The 24,865-nt window shown below is 59.6% G+C and overlaps 9 protein-coding genes across 9 annotated transcripts; 4 read left to right on the top strand and 5 right to left on the bottom strand.

The window, feature by feature from the left end:
- Nucleotides 1-98: 98 nt before the first annotated feature.
- Nucleotides 99-706, top strand: SPRG_04977 (hypothetical protein; the record flags this gene model as incomplete). The annotated part of the gene is made up of 4 exons (XM_012344115.1): nucleotides 99-186; nucleotides 232-293; nucleotides 345-420; nucleotides 471-706. 4 exons carry the CDS (start codon nucleotides 99-101, stop codon nucleotides 704-706), a joined length of 462 nt encoding a protein of 153 aa, XP_012199505.1.
- A 58-nt stretch (nucleotides 707-764) lies between these two features.
- On the bottom strand, nucleotides 765-1,865 carry SPRG_04976 (hypothetical protein). The gene has a single exon (XM_012344114.1). It carries the CDS (start codon nucleotides 1,841-1,843, stop codon nucleotides 818-820), a length of 1,026 nt encoding a protein of 341 aa, XP_012199504.1. The 5' UTR covers nucleotides 1,844-1,865; the 3' UTR covers nucleotides 765-817.
- A 262-nt stretch (nucleotides 1,866-2,127) lies between these two features.
- Nucleotides 2,128-2,754, bottom strand: SPRG_04975 (hypothetical protein). Its single transcript, XM_012344113.1, has one exon. The coding sequence runs from the start codon at nucleotides 2,743-2,745 to the stop codon at nucleotides 2,215-2,217; it is 531 nt and encodes a 176-aa protein (XP_012199503.1). The 5' UTR covers nucleotides 2,746-2,754; the 3' UTR covers nucleotides 2,128-2,214.
- Nucleotides 2,755-5,840: 3,086 nt separating this feature from the next.
- SPRG_04974 (hypothetical protein) lies at nucleotides 5,841-7,756 on the top strand (the record flags this gene model as incomplete). Its single annotated transcript, XM_012344112.1, has 3 exons — nucleotides 5,841-6,017; nucleotides 6,075-6,275; nucleotides 6,323-7,756. Exons 1-3 carry the CDS (start codon nucleotides 5,850-5,852, stop codon nucleotides 7,754-7,756), a joined length of 1,803 nt encoding a protein of 600 aa, XP_012199502.1. The 5' UTR covers nucleotides 5,841-5,849.
- A 331-nt stretch (nucleotides 7,757-8,087) lies between these two features.
- On the top strand, nucleotides 8,088-9,219 carry SPRG_04973 (hypothetical protein; the record flags this gene model as incomplete). The annotated part of the gene is made up of 4 exons (XM_012344111.1): nucleotides 8,088-8,252; nucleotides 8,302-8,511; nucleotides 8,565-8,975; nucleotides 9,013-9,219. The coding sequence occupies 4 exons, from the start codon at nucleotides 8,088-8,090 to the stop codon at nucleotides 9,217-9,219; spliced, it is 993 nt and encodes a 330-aa protein (XP_012199501.1).
- Nucleotides 9,220-9,320: 101 nt separating this feature from the next.
- On the bottom strand, nucleotides 9,321-9,930 carry SPRG_04972 (hypothetical protein; the record flags this gene model as incomplete). Its single annotated transcript, XM_012344110.1, has 4 exons — nucleotides 9,321-9,559; nucleotides 9,605-9,686; nucleotides 9,734-9,795; nucleotides 9,843-9,930. The coding sequence occupies 4 exons, from the start codon at nucleotides 9,928-9,930 to the stop codon at nucleotides 9,321-9,323; spliced, it is 471 nt and encodes a 156-aa protein (XP_012199500.1).
- Nucleotides 9,931-10,322: 392 nt separating this feature from the next.
- On the bottom strand, nucleotides 10,323-14,116 carry SPRG_04971 (hypothetical protein). Its single transcript, XM_012344109.1, has 4 exons — nucleotides 13,467-14,116; nucleotides 12,889-13,419; nucleotides 12,151-12,839; nucleotides 10,323-12,043 (listed from the first exon to the last, which is right to left on the bottom strand). The coding sequence occupies exons 1-4, from the start codon at nucleotides 14,089-14,091 to the stop codon at nucleotides 10,370-10,372; spliced, it is 3,519 nt and encodes a 1,172-aa protein (XP_012199499.1). The 5' UTR covers nucleotides 14,092-14,116; the 3' UTR covers nucleotides 10,323-10,369.
- Nucleotides 14,117-14,887: 771 nt separating this feature from the next.
- Nucleotides 14,888-15,317, top strand: SPRG_04970 (hypothetical protein). The gene is made up of 3 exons (XM_012344108.1): nucleotides 14,888-15,028; nucleotides 15,084-15,154; nucleotides 15,202-15,317. Exons 1-3 carry the CDS (start codon nucleotides 14,916-14,918, stop codon nucleotides 15,276-15,278), a joined length of 261 nt encoding a protein of 86 aa, XP_012199498.1. The 5' UTR covers nucleotides 14,888-14,915; the 3' UTR covers nucleotides 15,279-15,317.
- Nucleotides 15,220-23,913, bottom strand: SPRG_04969 (hypothetical protein; the record flags this gene model as incomplete). The annotated part of the gene is made up of 29 exons (XM_012344107.1): nucleotides 15,220-15,876; nucleotides 15,933-16,000; nucleotides 16,051-16,125; nucleotides 16,170-16,916; nucleotides 16,963-17,004; nucleotides 17,049-17,539; nucleotides 17,588-17,697; nucleotides 17,748-17,890; nucleotides 17,935-18,028; nucleotides 18,075-18,214; nucleotides 18,256-18,377; nucleotides 18,426-19,038; nucleotides 19,084-19,257; nucleotides 19,300-19,365; nucleotides 19,413-19,760; nucleotides 19,802-19,895; nucleotides 19,940-20,058; nucleotides 20,109-20,396; nucleotides 20,447-20,662; nucleotides 20,709-21,284; nucleotides 21,348-21,429; nucleotides 21,472-21,581; nucleotides 21,630-21,695; nucleotides 21,745-22,464; nucleotides 22,517-22,572; nucleotides 22,618-22,995; nucleotides 23,043-23,100; nucleotides 23,133-23,283; nucleotides 23,336-23,913. 29 exons carry the CDS (start codon nucleotides 23,911-23,913, stop codon nucleotides 15,297-15,299), a joined length of 7,305 nt encoding a protein of 2,434 aa, XP_012199497.1. The 3' UTR covers nucleotides 15,220-15,296.
- Between the last annotated feature and the right edge of the window lie 952 nt (nucleotides 23,914-24,865).

Here is a 24,865-nt window from a genome sequence, read left to right as displayed (position 1 = left end):
TTAGCCTCCGGCGTTGGCGAGGCGCCATCGTCCGCGGTATATATTTAGCCAACGCCGCGTTCACGCACGTCCATGGGCCAGTCAGTGGCCAATTGAGCATGTCGAGACCTGAGACAGTCGACGGGAAGCAGGCGGCGCCGATCGCGCCATTCCATCTCGCCGTGCCGATTCACAGCATGAAAGAAGGTGCGTACTGTATCTCGGGCTCCACGCTATGACCGAGTCTCGTAGCCAAGCACTTTTACGGCACCGTCCTGGCGCTCCAGGAAGGGCACGGCACCGCTCAGTACCAGGTCTTCCTGCGACGCCATATTGCGACGTCGCGGCTGATCCGATGCGAATAGATCTACAACATGTGGGGACACCAGCTCGTGGTCCACGACGCCGGCCCGACGTACAGGTGCGTCGACTTGCCCGTGGGTACGCACTTGTCCTTCTTGCTGTCAACCGCCACTAAAAGTTGCTTGTAGCCCATGATGAGATTCCGATGCCGCATTTTGGCGTCTGCTTGAGCGTCCCCGAGTTCCAGTGGCTCGCCAAGCATCTCACCGCCCAGCGTGCGACCTTTCACATCAAGCCCCACGTGCGCTACGCAGGCACTGCCGGCGAGCAGTGGAAGATGTTTCTTAAGGATCCGAGTGGCAACAACCTCGAGTTCAAGGCGCTGCGCGACGCGACCAAGTTGCTCGCCAAGTACGACGTCTAGCGTAACATGTAGTATTCGTGCTCGAGAGGCGCTTGCGCTGGAAGAATTGTGGACAATATGTCCTATCAAAATTTGTAGATTCATTATCTAACTAGTCTATACATGGTATTCTCAATCGGACACGACAAAGAACGAGTGCTGGTTGCGGATCGTCATGTGGCACTCAAAGGACGCCAAGGACGCGGACGCCGAGTCGTGGGCGCGGACCGTCGGCGGCTCGCGCTTGACCTTGTAAAACTCATCAAAGCCCGTGAGGTAATAGCCCATGATGAACGACGTGGCTGCGCCGCTCGAGTACGGCAGCATGCGAAAGCACGCGCGTAAAATCACGGCTGTGGACGAGCCCATCGTGTCGAGCGAGAAGAGGTGGCTGTCGACAAACAAGAACGGGACGTTGAGCACGCAAAAGACGGTCACGACGAGCCGAATGTTGCGGAACGAGTGGCCGTCGAGGACTGCGTCGCCGATGCTGTCCTTGATGTCGTCGCCACGTAGGTGCAAGGCGACCGCGACACCCATCGGGTATACGATCGAGACGAGGCGAATGACGAAGATGACCATCGCCGTGTAATACAACGTCGCCGTCAAGTCGTTCTCTTGCGGCTCGTCGTGCTCGGTGAGCTCGACGTAGCTCACCGTGCCAACCGGCAAGAGATAGAGGAGTGCGAGGCCGTAGCAGGTCAGGTTGTAGCGCCGCATGGCGCGGCGGCTCTCGATCGCGGAGCGCGGGCGAAAGACCCATCGCTGGAGCTCGTACACGGACGCGATGAACCACGAGCAGGCCGCGATCGTGCACGAGTCGGACACGACGCGCGAGAAGAGGATCGTCGCGATGCGCAGATTGGGCACGCGCCCATTGAGGTAGATGCTAAAGGTGTACACGAGCCGCACGAAGAACCAGAGGCCTTTGCTCACGAAGAACATGAAGAATGTGCCATGGCACGCGTTGGCCGTGACCGACGCCCACTTGAAGACCGTGAGGCAGGTGACAAAGCACATGCTGGACGAGAGCGCGAGTGCGACCGTGTAGAGCATGATCATCTCGACCGGTTCTTTCGGGTCAGGGCCGGCCCTCTCGTCGACGAGCTGGCGGCCACTAGCCACGGCGAGCGCAGCAGCCATCTCCTGCACGCTCATCGTGTTGCAACTTGCCACTGGCCATTTTGGTCTCGTCTAAGTGCGCACGACCGGCCCAGTTAGGAACGCATTGAAATGGAATGTATCGTATGTATCTCAAAAAGAAGATACATTCTCAAGTATCGCTCAATTGGGTGACGAACCGTCTGCCTCGGACGACGCAGGCGCGCCGCTGCGAGATCACTCGTCAATGCGACGACCCGCGAGAGCGAGACGCTGCCAGCAACATTCTTCTACAGTACGAGCCATGGACGTCGCCTCGAAAGGAGAAACAGTGGATAAAACACGTTAGAAATGCACTGTATTGAGAAGAGAAAAGAGACATCAACGGCGTCGTCAGCACCCAGTTTGCAGTCGGACGTTCGATTGGATTACGCAAGGGCCGCGGCCACCGTGGCGACGGCCGCCGAGAGCGAAATGGCCGCCAGCGCGTTGGCCGACGACGGCTTGGGCGTCGGGGCAGACGTCGGGGCCGTGGACTTGGCCGCGGTCGGCGCCGGCGTCGTGATCGTCGAGCCGTTGGTGGGGGCCGTCGAGTTGGAGCTAGTGCAGCCTTCCAGCGCCTCCTTGGCGCCATCCTTGAAGTTGGCCTCGATCGTCGTTTTCGGGATCATGTACATGCAGTCGGGGAGCGCGGCCATGCTGGTAAAGTACGTCTTGCAGCCGGCGTTCGCGCAGAGCTTGGCGACCGACGCCGGGTTCTTCTCAAAATACGTGGCAAGCTGCTCGAGGGTCGGCTGCGCCGTCCACACGCTGGTGCATGCTGCCGGCGGCGGCGACTCCAAGAAGGTCTTGATCGCCGTAGCTTGCTCCGTGCTGCAGTCGACGTGGTCGCCGTGGTCGTGGCCTTCGCCGGCGAGCGCGGTGGCGGCGAACGCAGCGGCAATCGTCAGGAACTTCATTTCGCTGTGTTGGAAAGTTGAAAAGTGATCAGTCCACAAGTCGACAAGCCGAACGATCGAGCCGCGTCGACAGGCGACGGGCCACTCATTTCTTTCACAGACGAGTGTTCGTAGACGCCGTCGGATTCCGCACCGTCGGAGACCCCGTCGGAAAAGACAGTCGGTGGATGGATGCCTTGTGGCTGGGACACGAGTAAAATTGCCCAAGATAAGTACACGCGTGTCATCGCATCTCGTACGCTGTGTCATGGGACGGCATACGCAAGGCATGACTTCCATACAACGCCGCCTGCCATTCGGTATCTTCCACTCAGGGGTGTGGGCTTGCTTTGGCGTCGCCCAACGTAATTTTCATAAGTCCACATGGCGCTGCCACGACACCGGCATGCCCTGTATGTAACTGCCGTACTTGAATACGGGAATTCGTCACTTTTGTGTGTGGCAACGTCAAAGTTTCATGAACCCTTGGGCAACGCAGCCGTGCCTGTCCGCGCGATTGAACAGTCGGCGCGTAGAAGGGTCTCGACGAGCGAAATGTTGCTTCAAAGAGCTGCGACGTCTGATCACGCAAACGACGGCCGATTTGCTCGCTGTGTGTCGATCTTGAATCGCGTTTGTTGTTGCCACGAGCAAGATTGCTCGCAGCTCTCGATGAAGACGACGCGCCACGACTCTACACCATGCGCGTCAAGTGTTCCGCTCCAGGATCCAAGTCGCGATTGTTGATGGTTCTCGATCTGCAGTCGACGACACTCTTTTCACCTCGAGGCCGTCTGGCAGCAACAACGCGCGGCACGCAGCGCGAAAGACGACGACACGAAGCAAGATGGTGTCCGATAGCCGACCGAGGAACCAGAAACATGGTAGCGATGGACTGACATGGACGAAGAAGGTATGTACTAGAGCACTAGAGGGAGCGTGACGCGTCCACCATACCCTTGGACGCTGTCGATTTCCAACGACTTTGGATGAGAAAATGGGAGAATGAGACCTTACAGTACAGCTACGCCAACAAGCACTCTGGCCTCTCAAAGACGTTTCGAGGACGTTGATTGCCTTTCCGGCAGCTCTTTCCGCGCAATGCAAATCGCTGCTTGCAAAGCACATGAGGGCACGCCAATGAAAACGGGCTTCTTCTACCAATGAGATGACACTGCGGTGTTTCGCGAGAATGTTGAGCCAACGAATCCGAAACACGAAATATCAAGGTGCCGACGTCATCTCTCGCTCTACAGCCTGCAATGGACACGAAGTAACGCGCACACTGGCAGGCGGACATACTCGATTGACCCCAAGCGTTTGGGATTATTTCCATAAGCTATCTATCTATAAGCTATGAGTTATGAGGTCTGCCCCCTTGCGTAGGAAGCGCGCAGTTCTACCGACGAAAAGACGGTGGTTGAGAACAAGCAATCCCATATGACCAGGGATCCTACGTATGTGTTGATGCGCCTTCCGCCAACCCATCGAGTAGCAGCGAAGAGGCGACGATCCGCATTGGTAGTGTTCTCATAGGGTGGAGCGCGGTGGGCTCGCGAGATACACTACCATACATAAGCAGTTAAAGAACCTGTTCCTATGCGTGGCAGTTGGCTCTTGCGCGCGAACCGTGGGACGAGGGCTGTGGCCGTCTTGCTACAAGCCCGGTTGCGTCTTTGCCGCTTTTCTTCGAAGGCACGGTGCCGCATCCCAGCAAAACCAAGGCGTCACACATCGCAACAACAAGTTCGATCACGCGAGCGAAGAAGGAACATGCCCAGTATAATGACCACCGAAACGTTCACGTGCAAGCAATCTATGCCTTGCATTGAATCAGTGGAGCTCCTCATGCACTGACATTTGTGGTTGAGCTCGAACAACTTTGCCGCTGCATCGAGCTAGAACCTTACTGCAGGCTGCTCGATCGGTGAGCTCGTGTTGTCATCTCGCGCGAGACCGCTATTGTAGCCCTAACCGAGCTAGATCTACTAAAGTACATGTTGTGAATGTGACGTGCGATCAACACGTTTCACACACCTTGGTCTTCTACTCAAGGGGTTAACTCCTACTAGTACTTTACTAGCAGGAAATCAATGCGTCGTGACGATCGAGGAAATGATTTTGCTTCGAGTATCGCCAATTTCGTACGCTAGGCTACCTCGATTTGACCAAGTGTCGTAGGCTATTTGACGTGTATTGAAATCGTGCTAAAGAGCTGCGTGGGGCTAAAAACAAGCTAGTATAGTGCATAAAGAAAGGACACCACTTCATGGGCAAGCACGGAGTCGCCACGAGGCGTCCATGGACCCACTCTGCAATGGGTAAAATGACGTGCCGTCGGTCAAAATGCGTCGAATGGGTCAAATAGGTTTTACTAGGGCCCATTGTCCAACCCTTGCATTTTGGTGGTTTTGGCACCTTGCCGACCGCTGTCGCGACCACAGGCGCCTTTGATGTGTCATTTTGGATCAGGTATAGCGCGCAATGGTTCAAGATCGTGTAGTATCCACGAGGCCCATGCTGTCTTGGCCGTCGGAAAACGTGTACAAAGAATCACGATCGCCATACCACATGCTTCAACAAGACGCACATGCATGAGATCCCTGGACGCTCGCGATCTACCTTGGTCTTTCGTTGAGACGTGTTGACGATGCGAGCCACTGCGCATTGCTTCGCCTCGGGCCGTCGGTCCCCGCTTTTACATACTAGTACTTCAGTGCTAGAACGGGTGCCCGCGACATTTAAGTGAATCGGTTGTCGGGACGAATCTCGGTGGCTATGGCGCGTACGCACGCGTCTTTGAGCTTTGGTTATCAAACAGTGTACATGCATGCACGACTGTTGGTCGTCGTCCATCACTTTTGTTTGTCCCATGTCGGTTCAAAGTGCCTCCGGTTTTAACCTATAAAACGCATTTGAACGTCTGGAGGTACTTGTGTCGCGGCCCTCATAGACACGCTCCTGGGCGATCTTGGCGCCAAGAGCACGGCATCAGCGTCGTGGTCGATGCGCCAACGCCTCATTTCAGCTTTCTCCTTGCATCCCACTTAATGGCACCGATCCTTGCCGCACCTGCCTCGCACGTCCAGGACGAGCGCGCGCGTCTCGTCGCAGCGGCCCTCGACATGCAGCTGCAGACGACAGCAGCCAAGAACAAGCGCAAGAAGATGCTGGCGGCCATGGAGTCGCTTTCGATTGACGTCAAGAAGACGGTGACCGTGGTCAACCAGGCATCGTTGCTGCAGGCCGCGCAAGTGCGCCTGCGCGACGCGACGCTAATTGGTCTCCACACGGTGCGTACGACTCGCCAAGCGAGCAAGAGCGACAAGACGACTCATGGACGTGCATAGGAGCCGGCGATGACGACGCGGAAGCCGGAGGAGCCCGTGTCCGTCGTCGTGCTTGCGATGCGCGATGCGAACGGCGTCGAAGAGGTGTTTCTCTGGGACCTCCTCGCGCTCGACCCCATGGACTGCGACGACGCGCTCGCCGGGCTCTTTGCATCGCCTCACGTTGTCAAGCTGGGCCATAGCATTCTGCCGACACTGCAGGTGGGTTGTCTCGGCACGTTCCACGCACACCTATTCGATCGATGTAGGCGCTCCACGAGGCGTACCCGTCTGCCACCTGCTTCCATAAGCTCAGCCACGCGGTGGAGGTGAACGCGCTTTTGCAGCAGCTCTCCCACTCGGCGGTCTTCTTGAGCCTCGAGAAGCTCGTGACGGTGTGTTTGCGCCGGCGCCTGCCCAAGGCCCCGCACGCCGAGTGGCACCTGCGGCCGCTCTCGGTGCCGCAGCGCACCCGCGCGGCGCTCGACGCGCTCGCACTGCTCTGGCTCCACGATGCCATGGTCGGCCACCTCGACGGCACGTTGGCGTCACTCAGCACGACGTACGACGTTGGCGGCAAGGCCAAGGTGGCCTGCGCGCTCTGCAAGCGCAAGTTCAAGTCCCCCATGGCGCTGAGCCAGCACGCGACGACGTGCGTACCCAAGCCCAAGGTCGAGCTCCACTGCGCCAAGTGCACGCATGTCTTCCGTAGCGAAGCAAGCCTTGTGCGCCATCATTGCGTCCCGCCCAAGGTCGCGGACCACAAGTGCACGGTGTGCAGCCGCGCCTTCTCGACCAAAGTCGGCCTCGAGCACCACGCCGCGACGCACCAGCAGCAAGAACCAGTGGCGGAGCCCAAGACGCCCAAGAAGAAGAAGCTCGCGTGTGGTCGCTGCAACCGCAAGTTCAAGACACACGCGTCGTTGAAGCGCCATACGGAGAGCTGTGATGCTGCCACGCCCAAGCCAGTGACAGTCGATGCGACCAAGCCCAAGGTTGTCGCAGCCAACAAAGTCGAAGCTACCAAGGCCCAGGAGCCCACAAAGATCGATACTGCCAAGCCTGTGGCTGCAGCGCCGGTGGTCAAAGTGGAGGCTGTGAAGCCCAAGGAACTAGTGGCGAAGACGGAGGCCGTCAAGGCCAAGAGCCCCGCCGTGCCCACCAAGTCGACAACAACCGCCCATGTGGTGGAGGCAATCAAGACGGAAGAAGCTTCAGCTCTCTTGGCACCGACGCCAAAGGCTCAGGCGCCGAAGCAGTCGGTTGCGGCACCGGCCCCGAAGAAGGTCGAGCCCACGAAGCCCAAGGCGGTCCCGGTGGTTGCGCACAAAGCAGAGGCTCCCAAGCAAAAGGCCACTACCATCGCCAAGAAAACACCCCCCAAACAACCCAAGAGCGCTGCTTCGGTTGCAAAGCCGACGGCGGTCGTTGAGAGCGCCGACTTCCTCTTGGATGCACCAGCGTCCCATGACGCTGTCAGCTACCGGTACCTCCTCAACGTCGGCGTCAACCTCCACGCTGTGAACCACATCGCGCCGAGCAGTGTCACGAGTATTGCGGCGGCGGCCAAGCCAGTGCAGCAAGGGTCGAGCGTTGCACTCAGCCCCGACTCGAACCACGACTACCTCCTCGAGTCCTCGGTGACGCACGATGCGGTGGCGTATCGCTACAGCCTTGGCCTCACGTCGCAGCCCGTGGAGTAGTCGACACCTACGCATCTAGTAGTCTAGTAGTAGTATATCGTAGCAAATAGGTCATCACTGTACATTCTGCTGTTGTGTGTGGACGGTGGCTACCTGGTCAAGGGAATTCGCTTGCTGCTGGTTTAAAAGATCGCGCAGATCGCGAAACGCTGGCCTGTCAGGACTTTTTAAAAAGCATTTTAAAATGCATTCTAGTACTCTTTATATACATACAAACAACAAGATACACCATTCAAATCGTAACATATTATAAAAGCGCTGCATCCAGGCCACGGCCATCTGTTGGCGTCCACACCAACAATCAACAACTCGCCAGCTACACTCGACTGCAATGTTGCCACTGCCAGGATCCAAGGCCGAGCTGCAGGCCGCGCTCAATAGCGTGCCCATCCTTACACTCGGTGCCAACACGCGCGTGACCTTTGTGTGCACGCTCGCCGAGCTCAGTGCGTGTCACGAGCAGCTGCAGAAGGCGCTGCTCGTGGGCTTGGACTCGGTACTTAGTACACCGCACCGCGACCTCGGCGCCTCTCACGCCTCTCTAGGAGACGCGCCCGGTCTTTCGGAAAGGCGCGCCCCGGCAGCCCGTGTCGCTGCTGCAGATTGCCATGCGTGACGCCGCGTCGGCAGCGGAGACAGTGTTCATTCTCGACTTGCTCGCGCTGCCCAAGGCGAACGTGACGACGGTCCTTGCCGAGCTCCTTGCGTCGACGACCTGTATAAAGATTGGCCAAGGCTTCGAATCCGACCTCAAGGTATTTTACCTTTCTGGCGCAATGCATTTCTGCACCGGGAGCACCACGGATAGGATTTGGACGACGCGCTCGTGGTGCACAACTACATTGAAGCGACCGACCTCGCGCGGCTCACGCTCGGAAACACGGCACTCATTAGCTTGCAAAAGCTCACGTACATGGCCCTCGGACGGCGGCTCACCAAGTCCCAGCAAAAGTCCAACTGGAACCTCCGCCCGCTCAAGCCGGCGCAGCTCACGTATGCAGCGCTCGATGCGGCCGTCTTGCTGCAAATTTACGATGCAATTTGCGCCGAGACGTCGGTCGAGGCTGTGGCGTCCGTGACGCAAACGCTCGACCGCTCGGTGCAGTTTGTCTGCGACAATTGCGGCGCGACGCGGCCGTCGCTCGAGAGCCTGCGCCAGCACACACCCACGTGCAAGGCTGTGACCGCCAAGACGCTCCGTGCGAAGCTGCCAACGCCGGTTCCGGACGCAAGACGCGGTCGCTGCGCACGTCAAGGCGGCGCACGGCCCGAACGCACCGCCGCTCAAGCCCAAGCGCAACAAGAGCCGAACGTGTCGCGCGTGCCAGCACGTCTTCAAGACTATCCCGGCGCGCGAAAAGCACGAAGCGAACGTGCACAAGATCAAGATCCCTTTGCGAACAGACGCCAAGACCAGCGCGCCAGAGAGCGCCGACGATGCGATGGACGTTGACTCGCACTAGTGGTCCCGACAGCTACATTACGCTGCTGCTTTGTACAGAACAAGAGGCGATCACATAGACGAAGGGACCGGAAAGACAACCTTTCCATCATAGTCGCAACCCTACTTTTCAACGTACTTGGCAAAGAGGTTGGCAGGGTTGGTCATGGCCTTGAACTCGAGGTTGTTGTTGCTCGGGTCCTTGAAGAACATGGTCCACTGCTCTCCCGGACGACCTTCAAAGCGCAGATGCGGCTGCACGACGAACGGGATTGCCGCCGCTTGGACTCGCTGGGCGAGCGCGTGGAACTCGTCGACCGTCAAGCACACGCCAAAGTGGGGCACGGGGACGTCGTCCATGTCTACATGATGCGCATGACGGCGTATCCTCACAAAATACGTCGTACCCACGGGGTTGTGGTAGTCGCGCCCGCGGTACTCGGGGCCCACCGCGTGGATGACCAGCTGATGCCCGAGCATGTTGTAGTCCTATGCACAGCACCATGGACCACCGTGCGACGCCGGGCGGTTCGCACCTGCCAATGCGCCGACGACCGGCCTTCAGTAAAGCCGAGCTTGCCACCGTAAAAGGCTTGTGCTATCCAAGGTGCATGAGATGACGTCAGACGTGGCGCGCACGGGTACCTTCCGCGAGGCTGTGCACGGGCACGGCCAAGTGAAAAGGCGCGACGGTCGCCAGCCCGCGGACCATCGCCGCCCGGCGCGTCGTCATCGTCGTCGTCAGTCGCTGGACCAGCATCATCCGTGTTCGGCAGCAAACTGCAATCTCAAAAATTCGAAGCCACGGCCTACATTTCAGCCAATCAGCATTCGACAAACCACCTCTTCAACTTGCCGCTGGCGTCAAGAGCCTCGCTCGTGCACCACGCGGGCGGATAGGTCGACCTCGAGGGATTCTATGTTTCCCGTGGTCGACCTCGTCGAGGAGCTAATGCGCGCAGCTAGTCGATGTACGTTGCACATAGCGGTAACTGGCTGCGCCATATTCGGTCGAGAGTCGGCGGTCTCCCTCTTGATACTACCAGCAGCCTCTCGCGGCGCCGCTACCAAGTGCAATTTGTATCACTGGCAACGCGCCCAGCGTGCGACATCGAATGCACACCAGTCGTGTCATCAATCATCATCAATACATAGTCTAGTCAGTAGGTGCTCTAGTTGTTGGCCTTGCTGTGCCACGTGGAGGCGTCACCTTTCCACCACGGACGCACAGAGGTGGGCTTCTTCGAGTGCTTGGCGTTGAACTTGCCGCCGTCCGACTTGGCGCGCGCGAGGCTGAGGATCCGTCGGCGCGTCGGCGCGTCGAGATACGTGCTCGTCGGGCGCATGAGGAGCTTGTCGCTAAACGTCTTTGTGATCGGGAACCCGTGGTCTTCCAAAAAGAGAGCAAATTTGGCGACCTTGTCGGTCAGGTCCGGGTCCATCGTGCGCGCTTCCGGTGTCAAGCTAAACGCCAACCGGCGGTTGAGCTCGCTCTGGAGCTTGCTGTCGAACCGGTTGCGGGCCACGTCCTGGAGGATCTGGCGCGCGCCGTCCGGCTTGTGGAGCGCCATGCAGCTCTCGAGCGCGAGGCAAAACACTTGGCCATTCGGCTCGACGAACCGGTGACGGAGCGACTCGAAGATCGCAAGCGCCTGCGCGTGCGCGCCGCTGTCGACGCAGAGACCCATGCCCAGCGCGTACTGGTTCGTCGTAAAGAGGCGGCGCGGCGACGTCAGCAAGTCGCGAATGTGGTCGTACTTGCCGCCGTTGCTGTACAGGATGATGGTCGACTCGACGACCGAGTCAGCGCTTTTGACGTACGACCGCTTCTCATTGTAGAGGTCCAAGAGCGCCGTGCCGAGGTCATACGCGCCGTGGTAGCTGAGCTGGTCGAGGAGCGTCTCAAACACGTGGCCGGTGACGCGGTACCCGTTCTGGAGGAGGAACGTGCAGGCGTCCGCGGCCTCCATAGTCGCACCGCGCTTGAGGAGCCACTTGAGCGCACTGGTCTGCATCGCGGGCGAGACGCGCTCGACGACGTGCCCCGTCTTTTGGTGGGCGTGGCCCTGGGCTTTGAGAAAGTCCACGACGGGCTGCGGCTGGTTGCACTGGAGAAACGTGAGGAGCGCGCGGTCGCCGGTAAACTGGAACTGCTGCATGGTCGCCAGCACGTTCGTTACGTCGTTGGCGAGGATGTACGACTTGAGGAGCGACTCGACGACGCGGTCATTGACCTTTTTCCCGTCCTGCGTCATGGTCGCTTGGATCGACGCGACGCGGTCGAGGCTGCCCCGGCGCGAGTACGCCCGGATGATGGCGTTGTACGCATACGAGTTGGGCGTCATGTCGAACGTCTCCATGTGCTCGTACATGGCGATGATGAGCGCGTCGTTGCCGGCGGCCGCGGCGGTCGAAATCACCGACGAAAAGATCTCGGCCAGCTCGTCCACGTTGTACTTGCTCGCCGAGACGCATTCTTCAAACGAGGCTAGCAGCGTGTGGATCTGGTCGGTGCGGCCGAGGTTCGAGTACGCCTTGAGCGCCGCGACAAACGCGTATGCATTCGGCGTCAAGTTGAAGCTCGACATCTCCTCAAAGAGCTTGAGGACCACCTCGTCGTGCTTGTACTGCGCAAAGGTCGAAATGATCACCGAGAAGACGTCCGAGACGTCGGTCGAGTCGACAATATCCGCGTGGTGTTCGCGGAACATGGCCAGCATCTCGTCAGCGGCCATGATGGCCGAGTGCTCGAAACCCGACGCTAAGCTTGCAATGACAATGCACTTGTACGCGTCGATTGGCAGCGGCAGCTGGTTCTTGGCCTTGAGCGCATACCACAAGCGCGCCTACATGTGCAAAAATGAGCTTGCAAGTCCTGACAAAAGGATAAATCACAAATCAACAAAAATCAACAAAAATCAACAAAAGTCAACAAACATCAACACAAACGTACCATGAGGTTGTACTTTTCGGCGCGGAAGAGCACCTTCATGGCGTTGCAGACCGCGTACACGTGTTCTTCGTTGATCGTGCCAAACGAGACGGTCTCGAGCGCGAGGCTGTACGCGATCCGCCACTCGGGCGACTCGTTTGTGTTGTTGGCGAGGACCTGGAGGTGGTACGGCTTGGACCGAATGTGCGGGTCGATGTTCATCGCGTGGGCCGAGTTGATGGCGAAGCGCGCGACGGGCCAGTTCTGCGCGTCGAGGAGCTTGGAGATGACGTCGCCGATGACGCCTTCGGGCCGGTTGAACGCCTTTGGGTCCATTTTCTTGACCAATTGGGCGACGTCGTCCCAGCACTCGTGCTTGACGTAGGCGTCCGAAGCCGCACGGACAGCAGCGTCGTTGAGCGCAATCCCGTTTTCAAGCATCTCGGCGATGCAGTCGCGGATGTACCCCGTGTAGTCGGCGTTCGCCTTGGAGAAGCCCGAGATCGCACCCGAGTACAGGAGGCTCTCGGAGCCCGGGAGGTGCGCCTTGGTGTGTTCGATGAGCTTCTTGAGCGACTCGACGTCGCCGCAGCTGGCAAACGCACCGGCCGCACTGGCAAAGGCCGGCGCCTGGAGGTTGGACACGTGTCGCATCATGAGGTCCCAGTACTTGACAATGTCGTGGCGGTTCTGGTCCACCGACCGGTCCTCTACAGCATATGATCGATCTATCAGCGTGATGCTGACATGCAGCCATACCCGACGAGCGCGCGAGGGCGTTGAAGATCGCAATGTACGTGGTGGCGTCTTGCGGGCACCCGTTGGCGCGAATGAGCGCCTCCATCATCTCAATGGCGTCGGCCGTGTTGCCCTTGCGGCCATGGGCGCGGATCGCAAAGCTGTAGGCGGCGGGCGGCAGCACGTCATAGTGCGACTGCAGCTCGTGGAACGCGAGGAGGAGGATGTCGAGCTCGCCCGTCACGACGCAGTCGCTCATGATCCCCATGTACGTTGCGATCGTCGCCGGGCGGTCGCGCGACTGGATGCGGTGCCAGATTTCGTAGGCGCCGTCCCGGTTGTTGGTGCGGATGTAGGCGAGGATCATCTTGGAGAGGCAGTAGTGGCTCGCCTCGACCTTCTTGGCTTCCATGTCGGCGAAGAGCTCGGTCGCGAGCCAGAACGCCTTCTTCTCGCAGAGCGCACCGATGGTCGCGGCGTGGATGCTTTCGCCGAGCACGATGCCTTGCTGGTTGCAAAGCGAGAAGACGTGCAGCGCCTGGTTCATGCCCCCTAAAATTGCATTGTCAGAGTCCGACTCCAGATGTGGAAAGGTGTACCGAGCGAGATGTGGGCGCGCACGAGCTGCGTGTAGACCTCGACGTTGGGCTCAATGCCACGGTCTTGCATCGTAAAGAGCGCGTGCATCGCAAAGTCGGCGCGCTGGCAAATGCCAAAGCAGCGGATGAGCGCTGCGAATTCGTCGCAACCGAGCGGCGTCGCCCACTGCGCGTGCTCCCCGAGGCTCTGCAGAATATCTTCGGCGTACGGAATCGAGCGCAGGCTGCAGCACGCGTCAATCATCGAGTGGTACGCGGCCAAGCTCATGGGCTCGTTGGCGCGAAGACGCTGGATGCCCAGTTCCACGAGCTTCTCGGGCTGGTTGAGGTGCATGTAGAGCTGCACAAAGAGGTCGATGGTCCCGGCGCTTGGTACGATCTTGTCCTTCTCCATCGTGTCCTTGAGCGCCTGCATCGCGTCAATGCGGCGGTCGCGGCCACACGCTTCAATCGCGAGCTCGTACGAGAGCGCGTCGGTCTTGCCCGACTTGTCGAGCTCCGACATGACCTGCAGCGCGCGCTTCCAGTCGCCCTCGGACGCGTACTCGCGCAGCAGCTCTGTGTGCGAGCTAAAGGCGCGCGAGGCCCTTGCGGCGCCCAGCTGCGTGATCGACCGGCGCAACATGACTCTGCTCGACGTTGAGGTTCTTTGGATCTGCGCGACCAATCTCGCGTATCCGGATCAAATGGCGCGACCGGCCAACCAATCAAGAGCAAACACACGAGGCCATTCTATGACTTGGCCTTTGTATGTGTGGGCAGCAGGATTTAATGCCACGGCGGTAAAAGATCCGCCGCGACGCATCTGCGTATCCGTAATTCCTGGACGAATACGGAAATAGTGTACGTTTTGACACGCGAACCGCTTGTAGTCCTCGCCTGTGCACGACTCGCGTCAGCCTAGATGACGACAACCTGTGCTCATGGACTCGCATTCCATTGGATCTTCACGATGCCAATGCCCTGGGCATAGGCTATTATGACACTACAACTCGACTCACGCGACCAGATCTTATATCTCTCTTTTCAAAACCACTGCGAAATCGTTGTCGTAGTCGGTGTACGCCTAGCACAGGGCGCAGCACGCCTACTGAGGCCGTAGCTACGACACGAGACTCTGCAGTCTGCGCCAAGGGAATAGAAAGGTTCCCTTGGTCGTTCCAGACGACGACATGGCGATTTCCAAGGCGAACGGCCTCGGCACTGCGAGCATCGACGGCGCAAAGCGACGAGGCGCCTGCAAAAGCCGCAAGTGGGGACAATCAAAGGCGCCCTTTACGCGTGGGACGAAGGCTACTAGTACACGTTGTCGCGTCGTCGTCGCACCATTGCAGCAATGTGGCGCGGGTCCGTTATTACACTATATGCGGTGCGTACCACGTGGCGTATCCGGTCTATCCGGCACCTCGGTCCAGTTGTCGGCCCGTTGTCCACCACCAAGAAGCCAGCATGGGCCGCCGCAAGAAGTCGACCAAGAAGATCGTGACGCGCAAGAAGCAGGTCGTGAGCCGCGTCTTCAAGTGCCCGTTCTGCTCGCATGACGAGAGCGTCGAGTGCAAGATGTACGGCCCACCCGTCCGTCGCCGCAGCTAATGATACCGCACATGGCCGATTTAGGGACCGCGACCGCAACATTGGCCATCTCTCTTGCCGCGTCTGCAGCGAGTCGTTCCAGACCAACATCAATTGTACGTCGCCAATGATACGAACCTGCCACCTCATCATGCGCATGTAGATTTGAGCGAACCCATCGACGTGTACACCGACTGGATTGACGAGTGCGAAGCGCTCCATAACGAGCAGGCGAGATAGATAAGGACGATGCTACAATTACGTGGATGCCTTCGTCTCTGCCTTGGTCTTGGTCTTGGCATCGCGGGCCTTGGACTCGTCCCGTCGCTGCTGCCGCCCATGCACCTCGCGCGTCCGACGACCGTACTCGATCTCCATGGCTTCGTACTCGGGTGTCTGCCCCAACGACGCGTAGTGCGCCTCGATGCGACCCTTGAGCGCTGCAAGCGCCTTCTTCTCCTTGTGCAGCGCCACGTCTTCGTCGTGGTGATAGAGCTTCTCGGCTTCGCGGGCCGCGCGTTTGGCGGCCTTGGCCGCCGCCTTGTCGGCCGCCTCCTTCTCCAGCCGGTCCTTCTCGCGCTTGTTCATCTCTTGGGCATACTCGAGGAGATTGGTTTTTTGCAGCGCCGCCATCGCCACGGCGTCCGCGGCCGCATCGGAGGCCGCCTTGTCGGTCGCCGCCTCCAAGGTCCGTTGCAGCTCGAGCTTGGCCACGCGGTCGGCCTCGTATGCAATCGCTGCGTCTTCGGCTGCCAACGTCGCCGCCGCCTTGAGCGCGCACGCGCCTTTGGCAAGGCCCGTGCAAATGGCGCGGAACCGCTCGACGTCGATGGGGCCGCTACATGGAGCCGTCTTTGGTACAAGAAAGGACGATGGGTGCGTGGAGGAGGGCACCTGAGGTCGAGCTGGAGTTCTTCGAGGGCGAGATCGACGACAAACACGTCGCTGAGGACGGCGACCGTCTACATCAGCCGACACGTCGCCATCGAATCGACAGGGTCTCGGTCGCCACCTCTTTGATGGCGGGCGGAAACGTGGCCCACATGTCCTTGGCGACGTCGTGCAAGGTTGCCAGCAGCGTCTCGGGCTACAGGAGCCATGGAGTCTCTATACAGAAGGACGACTGCGTACGCTGGTCGAGCTGCTCTGGAGGTCGGCGAGACGGGTCGTATCGACAAAGTTGTACTTGGCATACCAGCGCTTGGTCGCATTGAGGTACCCCTTGTCGTCGGCCAAATACGTGGCAAGCACCGATTGGCTAGAAACGCTGTTGACAACGATCGTGGTCCAGAACGCCCGCTCGTTCTGGAGACAGTAGCGACGCCACCACGGCGGACGTCGGAGGAGGCGCGTCGGTGCGTGCAGTACATGGGCGTTGGCCGAATGCAGCACGTCCCCGATCGACGACGCACGCGTCATTGTGAGTGACGCGTCGACGATCTGCGACGTCAGCGTCACTTCCAAGAGCACGTAGTTGGGCAGTGGCGACACAAAGCGCTGCTCAAACTCAAAACGCTTCTCAAACGCGCCGCGGTCGACAAACGGGAACGGCTGCACAGCCGAGGTTACCGGGCCCGTCGTGTAGTTGTGCAACTCAAAATTCGAGTTTTTGTCCTTGATGGTCGTCTCGAGGCCGAAGCCCATGTTGCCACTGAGCACGGCCACGTCACGGCCGTCAATTTTCTCTTTCCACTTGAAGAGCAGCGAGAGAAGCTGGTCCAATTGCACGGGACATCCCACCCAGTGCGCCTGCAGGTCGAGCGCGCTGTACAATGATGGGTCGGCGACTGTCGGAGGTGCGTTCTTCGGTGTTGTCAGCAAGAGCGGGAGCTCCATGACGAGGATGAGCGCTCGGACACTCTTCTTCCGAAGCAAGCTCTACGCAGAATGGGTGGCAGACGCTGTGACACGCAGTGTGAAGTACCTCGAACGCCATCCACTGGGCCTCGCTGATCGTCGGCCGTGTCTACGCCTCTCGAATTTGATCCCAGCGGCAATGAAGGCGCGTACCGTCGGTGGTAGCGGTGTCGAGAGGCGTCCGTTGCAGGAAATGACATCGCCGGCGCGCGTGCTGCGCATATCAAACACAAACACACCAATGTGTTCGAACCGAAGCGCATAGTACAGCGGCAGCATCGGGGCAGTCGTTGCCGGCGTCTCGGCGATCGTCGCCGCCGGTGGTTCGTCGGCGTCGGCGTCGTCATCGGGACCCCAGCCCAGAGCACCTTGGTACGCTCGCCAGACCTCCATGGCGATCTCGTGGATGTAGCCAAGGATCTCGATTGTGCGCGGGCTCACGCCTTCTTTCAGCAGCAGATCGGGCGACCGGCCATATGTCGTCGCCACGTCGGCTTGCGCGCGGACCATCCAGTTGCTAATGCACGCGAGGACGGTGCGAAAGTGCGGCACGTTCCACGCCGCCCAGTACTCTTGCTGGAACCGGCGGCGCAGCCGCGGTCGCAGTTCCGCCGCGACCTGCGAGACCGCGTCCATCGGCCGACCTACGGCCGTCTCGACACCGTTCTTGCAACATACTAGTAGCATCGTACGGTCGCACTCGTCTTGGAGCCAGTGCGTGCACTCGATGGCGGCTTCCTGCAGCGGTACTTGGCCACCGAGATGCAGCAGCACATCGAGACCGTGCCACGGCACGCAAAGCCTAGAGCATCACATCAATGGGCTGGCGACTCGTGCGATTCGAAAGGCTACCGTTGCAAAAGAAGCTGCCACGTATTGACAACGGCAGGATCTCGAAACTGGATGAGATTCGAACTCACAGCAACGATGTTGAGTACGCTCGTGTGCTCGGACGGCGTGTGAAACGTCCCACCACGTGTCTCGTCGTCGAGACCCTACCCCTCGGTGTCCACCGGCCGCACAACCGTGGGTAACGTACGTCAAAGCGATACGTGTAGCGCCGGTCGACGTCGAGGGTCGACAAGAGAAAGACCGACGGTGTGTACGCTGCGAGCTCTAGCGTCACGCGCCGCCTACCTCTCTGCATGATGACGCTGGTAAAAACGTGGAGCTTTCTACTCGTCGCCTGAGAGAATGTCGAGAACGATGCACGTAATGGCGCGGGCAGCGTTGACTTCGAGAAGCAGAGTCGCCGTCACAGAGTACCTGTCGGTGTCGCTGTCCTGGACCACGCGGAGCCGGCCAAGAACGGGGCCCAGCTACGGCAGTTGTGAGTGGCCGCCGCGGAATCGAGACGCACCAGCGCTTTGCACGGGACGTTGTAGGGCTCGATGACCGGCTGCATATGGCCCTCGACGCGATCGAGGTCCGAAAAGTACGCGAAGGACACAAAGCTCCGCGAGGCGTCCGCAGCGTCCGTGCCTACCATCCCGAGTGTGCGAAGGCTCAACGAGTGCATGCATGGCGTGCCTTGCTTGGCGTACAGAAAACGCTTGGTGATCGCACCGCTCGGCGGGTACAGAGGCGTCGACGATGCGCGCGTCGGCGTCGAGATCGACGCGAGCTGCTGCAAGCGACACACGCCCTGGCTCCGCTGGTCCGTGATCACGTACGTTGTGAGCGCGGGCCCTAACGTCACAAGGTGCAGCTCTCGGTCGGCCCCGGGCACCTGGTTCTTCCACTCAAAGAGCTTTTCAAACAGCCGGTTGACACCAACGAGGTAGAGCGGATTGAGTGCGACCTCGAGCGCATCAAATGCTACAACCACCAAAAGCACCTTGCAGCCTTGCTTGCTGTAAAGAAGCGCGTCGTCCAGCGTGAGCCACGCGCCAGGCGGAAGCAAGTTGTTGGCTTGCGTCACCTTGGAGATATCGATGCCACTCGGCTTGGCGACGGGCGCGGCCGTTGCTGCCTCTTTTGGCGTTGCGTGCTGGTTGAGCACGATCAGTGTACAGTGACCAAAGCTGGCAAACGTGGCGGTCCGCGTTGACGCGAGTGACTCTTGTACGTTGACGTCCGTTGCGAGCTGGTTGGCGTAGAGTAGCCAGACGTGGTACGCGGTATCCCGCAGCAGCTGAAGCACCTACGCGAACTATGGGCATTACCGGTCGCTTCGTGCGAGCCCGACCCGCGCCGCCTTGGCTGCGTCCACTGTATCATCGAGCCGTCCCTCGATCACCGAGAGGCGAAAAAACAAGTCCGTCTCGTCAAACAGCATGAGGTTGCTGCAGTTGCGCAGCGCGTCTCGGAAAGGCGGCATGTTCCACTGGACGCGGTAGGCTTCTTGCATCGCGTGTCGCAGCTACGAGCAGCGAATACGAGTGCGTCGCTTTTGGGGCCATACCTCGGGCAGCACGGAGACCCAGTGCGCTTCGTCCATGGCCACAAGACGAGTGATAATGGCCGCCAACTACAAACCACTTCACTGCAACTGCATCTACAACAAGTGGCGGCTACCTCGGCGTCGCTAAATGCGACGCGCAGGTTGACGTGGCCGCCGCAGTGCACAAGTACAATCGGCTTTCGCAGCGGAGCCGACGTGTGGTCGAGATCGACGCGCTGCCAGAGGTTCTTGGCGCCGTCGACACCGAGGACGTCGCCGTTCGTATGCGCCGTCGCCGCTGCCTCCGTCGCGTTGATGGACCGACTGCGCAAGATGTCTGCCCAGGACGATGACGCGGACGTGTCAGCCGACCGCTGGAGCACGGTGTGCCAGTTGGTGTCGTGGACCGTGAGCACTGAAAAGGCATAGGGCGTCGTGGATGGCGTCGTGAAGCGTGTCACGACCGACGCCGGTGCGATACCCTAACCCTAGTGTCGGCACCTCCACATCCCACGCAACATACCTCGAACGTCACAATGTACTCGGTCGCGGGTGCGAGCTCGACGAGCGAAAATGCCAGCGGCGTGTAGGCGCAGAGTGCACTCGAAGCCGTGATGCTACATCCGTTTTCTCGTGGGGACTGTATTTAGATATGGCGCACCGGTCGGTCGCGTGTAGCTTCGTGCAGACGCAGACGCACGTCTTGACATCACGGTCGACTTCAATCAGGATCCGAACCGATGTCGCTGTGAGCTTGCCGAGCACGGGGCCGACAAGAATCTAGCAGTACGGCATTTCTGACATCATGACGAGCGATGGAAACACGGTACCTTGGCGTTGGGCTGCGCCAGCATATTTCGGTGGAGACGCCACCGCGCCTGTGTTGCGTGTGGCGTCAAGATCGTGCTTGTATACTCGGGCGACGCGCCAAAGTTGTGGGCAAAGGCCATTGTGCCGTCGCAGAGCGCGCCGTTCGCGTCCGGCGGCGTCGGCAGGTCGTCCACAACGCAGGCGACGGGGCCGACGACGATTTGAGTCAGCGAGACACCCTCGTGTACCAGTGTTGTCGTCGCACTTCGAGGCCCCGCACAGACAAAGAGGAGGTCGCGCCCCGGTACCTACCGTCGCTCCATGAGCAGCGCTCTTCAGTCGCACACAGGTTCTTTACCGCAGCTTTCCAAGAAAAGACTAATGACAAAAGGCGCGTCTGCTCGGCCGGATACAGAACCCACTCGAGTCCGAGGTAGCGAGACGGGACGTCGTGCCGATGTCCATGCCACACAATGGGCGTGCTGCACGATATCACGGTGCAGCAAATGCCGGTTGACTGGACGAGCACGGACTCGACGAGCTGCCATTGCGTCGGGCTCAACAGCTCCGGCGTCTACGTGACGTTGGTACGATGGGGATCCGAGCTAGAATTACAGTACATTGCAAAGGTAGATATCGTCTGTCGCCAAGCGATGTTCGAGCACATCGATGTGCAAGAACCCAATGCCGTCTTGGCAGTGGTAGCCATACCGGCGCAAGGGATCGAGCGTCGGCCAGAGACCGTGGTGCTGGTATTGAAAGGCAACTTGGCGTGCCCACACAACCACGTCGCGGCTAATCGGCTCGTTGACTGCACTCCAGTCGTAGCCTGTACCGAGAAACCAGTGGCTGCCATGCGCCAAGACCGCCGCATTGTCTTGCGCAGTCCACTGCGTGAGAAAGGCCGCTCGAAACAACTGCTTGACGACGCTTTCGGCCGCCGTCGGCGCGCCACGCCAGTGCGCCATCGCTGCGCGGATCGACTCGAGGCTCAGCGACGTCCGATGGAGGAGCACCACAATGTCTGTGGCCGGCCACGACGTCATGTTTTCGCGGTAGTCGGGCCAAAACGACTGCACCGGCTGAAAAGCTCGGTTGCCAAAGGCATCGTCGCCGCCGACCCAAGTCACGTGCAACGATGGCGCTCGTTCTTGCGGCGTCTGGACATAGATCAGTGCGTCGCAGCCCAGCAGACCCTACGCAGCCAGCACCTTGACACAAGGCAACTCGAAATGGCAAGTGCTTGCCGGCAGTGTCACACGGTACCGCCGTTGCGGCTGCAGATTGTCAAACGTCAGTACGGCAGGCTCGGCGCGATAGAGCCGTTGGCGGCAGACATACCTACAAAGAGATGTGCAGATGGTGAACAAGCAAGCGTTAGACCGTGTCTCCGTCACAACGTCCGTGGCCTCGCCAACCACAACCGCGTCATCATCGAGTTCGATCAACAGCTGGGCACTCCGCGCCGTGACGAGACCGACGACGGGACCGACCTACGCAGAGAGACGTAAGCATGACGCAAGCCATTGCGTGGTCGGTACCACGATGCGCGGCGGGGCGACCCATCGCGCGGTCGCGATATTCTGCGGCACAACGTCGGCAGTTGTCTATCTGCAGCGTGAGGCATGCCACCAATGCGACGACCAAGGTACCGACCGTCACACGGACATCCAGCTGGCCAAACTGCGTCTCCCAGTGGCATGCTGCGTGCTCGACAGTAAACATTGTACCAACGGCGTACGTCGGATAGACGTCCACGAGCGGCATGAGCGGTCGTCGTTGGCGCAGCGCACCACACAAAAGCTGCTGGAACGAGTAGGGTGTTCCCGTGATGTGCACAGTCGACGTTGCCCCCGCACCGTGCGTTGGCGCCAGTAGCACGATCTGCCTCGCCGTGTCGTGCAGGCGCCACAGCGACAAGGCATCGAGATAACGACGGGTCGACGCCATTTCCAGCGGCGCTTCCTCCAGTGGCAGCAGCGGTGCCGTCGTCAGCACCACACAAACCGACGATGCGGTGTCGCGTAAGAGGTGTCCGAGGGTCTCGGCGCTGGTTGGCGTCTGCGGCAGGTGCAGCAGCAATAGAGGACCGTCCCGGTACAGTGCGATGTCGTCTGCGGACAGTGAGGTCGGCGGCTGCAGCGCGGTGACATACCGCGCCCACATCGCTTGCACGCACGCCTCGAGCCAGGCACGCGAGGCTTGTGGCAGTGTCTGGAGCTGCGCCATTTGCGACGCGTCAAAAGCGCTGTAAAGCGCGTCCTTGGACGCAGTAACGACGAGGTTCGAAGCAGTCGTGGCGACACCGTCGAGGGGTGCCCACGCCTGGCGACAATGGGACTGGATCGCGTCTCTCGTGCTCTGAACCGACGTTGCCTACAGGCAAAGACCATTCCAACACCACGCTTCATCGCTCGCAAGGGTATACGTTGTCGAGGTCGAGGAGGGCGACGGCATGCAGAACCATTTCGGGCGAGAAGGTCCCTAGGACACCTTGCTCGTTGCTTCAGACAGCGTGTTTCACAGTACCAAAGTGCCAGTGAATCACAAGTCGGGGCGACGTCGTGGCCGCCGAGAGCTCGCTGGCCGTTGCCACCGAGAGGGCGTCGTGGGATGGCAGCAGCGTGGGCCCCACGTGGTTGAGCGCCGTGATGCACAGAGTGTGATCCGTGGACGGCCGCGTCATGACGCGCGCAGTCCGCGTGTTGGCATCGCCGATTGCAACACCTGTGAGCCCAACTACGTACGTAGCGCCGGGCGTGAGCGCAGAAAACGTCACCAGCACGGGCTCCCGCCCCATCACGGTGAGGACGTGCGACTCTGCGAGACGCCGCCGGCGGGACGCCGTGTCGGTTGGTGGGCGATGCGCGTCGACGACGTCGTCGTCATCAAAGGCGTAAAACGTTACTAGCCATAACACGCTTGCATATTGATCGAAGGAGGTTGCAGCCCACCGGTGGCTGCCGTTGAAAACTCGTACAAGACGTCGATGGTCGTGTCCGACACCTGTCGCTAGCTCAGTACTTTCGAACAACATGGCGTACCTTGCCGACGACAGGCCCGCAGAGCACGCGAATGGCGTCGAGGTGCGGCAATGGCGTCTGCAGCGCCAACTGGTACCGGTAGTAGGGCTCGACTTGTCGGTGTGCAAGGCGGCTGAGGCCATGCACCAAGTGGTGCAGTCGGAGCGCACACCTATGTATTATTCATGGACGCATGGACGACGTTACGAAGGCGAGGATCGTACGTGAATCGCTGCAGGAGCGACTGCGGGTCGGCGTCGAACGTCGCCCAGTTCAGGAACTGGTTAAAGTTCATTTTGGCGCCGGCGGCGACGCCATGGCGGACGAATCCATCGGCGCTCATTTGCGTGATCGCATCAAACGCCGGCACATCTTCAACAAGTCCTAGCTTGTGCAAGCCACTCATCGCCAGTGTCATGAGAAGGCTGAGCTCTTCTTGGTCCATCTCGTCCTCAACATCAAAGTCGAAGAGTGCAAAGAGGAAGTGGGCCTTGGCGAGGAGGGTTCCGCGGCTAAGGAGCGTGAACGCGACGAGGAACTCGAGCATGTCCATGGCATCGCGCGCCTCGGTTGCACTGCGCTCCTTCATGCGCTCAAAGAAGGCGCGGACCTCGACCTCGTCGTCGTCGACAGGAATCTCAAGCACGAAGAGCACCTCGTCCAGAGTGAGTGCGTAGCCGCCGTCGGTCACGTGCGGGTTGACGTAGCGCCGGTACATCTCCCAGACGCGCTGGACGCGCGCCAAGGTGAAGCGCTGGTTGAGGAGGTAGAGCTCTTCCGCGACCACGAGCACGTTGTCCATGCCAAGAATTGCGATCTTGAAGCGGCGCCAATTTTGACCCGGAAGTACGATAATCGTACTTACAGAGTCGCTAAAAAAACGCAAATCACAGGAATCATGTTTGTTTGTTTGATTCCCTTGACATCATCACTCGAGTGCACTACACGTATTAGTACGCGAGCGCATTGGGTTGGCCTGTATCCTGCGAAGAGCGTCCTTTGATTGCCGGTAGCGTTGGTGGATAAGGCGAAGCATTACGCCGCCTGAACACTGCCTAACAGTGTAAACACGTGCGATGAAAAAGCTCAGGCGTTGGAGGGTTAAACATTTATTGAGGAGACTGCCGTGGGAGTGAAGACGCGAGTCGGCAGTAGGACCGCCCATCCGTTGTCACTAAGAAGGCGTACAGGTAAAATGAACCCTGGTCCGGTTAGACTGTGCTTTGTAGCTTGCGTAGCTGATGCTCACACGTCGACTAAAATACAGCCCTAACCGCCGTATCAAGCGATTCTCCCACCGATCGTAAAGTAGACGGGAGCTCAACACTGACATATTCCTTCCCAGCCACATCGATTCCTAGTGTAGTTAGGGTCGAGCTACCACGCTAATGTGTCAAGGTGCCGATTCGAGTCGCATGCGATCGTCCTCCGAGTCGAAGTCCATGTCGCTGTAGAAGCCAGGAACCGCAATGCGAATGCAGCCGTCGTTGCCCGCGCAGGTTTGCGTGAGCACCCCTAGCACAAAAACCAGTCATAAAATGAGGATGCAATCCGGAATGTGGCACACCTGCGCCGCCTTCGCCAGCGATGCCACCCTGATCGGCTGCTGGCGGGTGCTTTTCACGGCCACCGGGCACGCGCTTGTACGAGCGCTCGACGAGGACGCTGGTAAAACACGTTTTCTCAATATACGAGGACCCGCCCCCGCCGCCCCCGACGATACCCGGGGAGAAGCCGCCGCCGCCACCGCCAAA

Source organism: Saprolegnia parasitica (assembly GCF_000151545.1).
Source record: "Saprolegnia parasitica CBS 223.65 unplaced genomic scaffold supercont2.16, whole genome shotgun sequence".
Classification (NCBI taxonomy): domain Eukaryota; phylum Oomycota; class Saprolegniomycetes; order Saprolegniales; family Saprolegniaceae; genus Saprolegnia; species Saprolegnia parasitica.
This window is presented reverse-complemented; position numbering and strand designations above follow the sequence as displayed.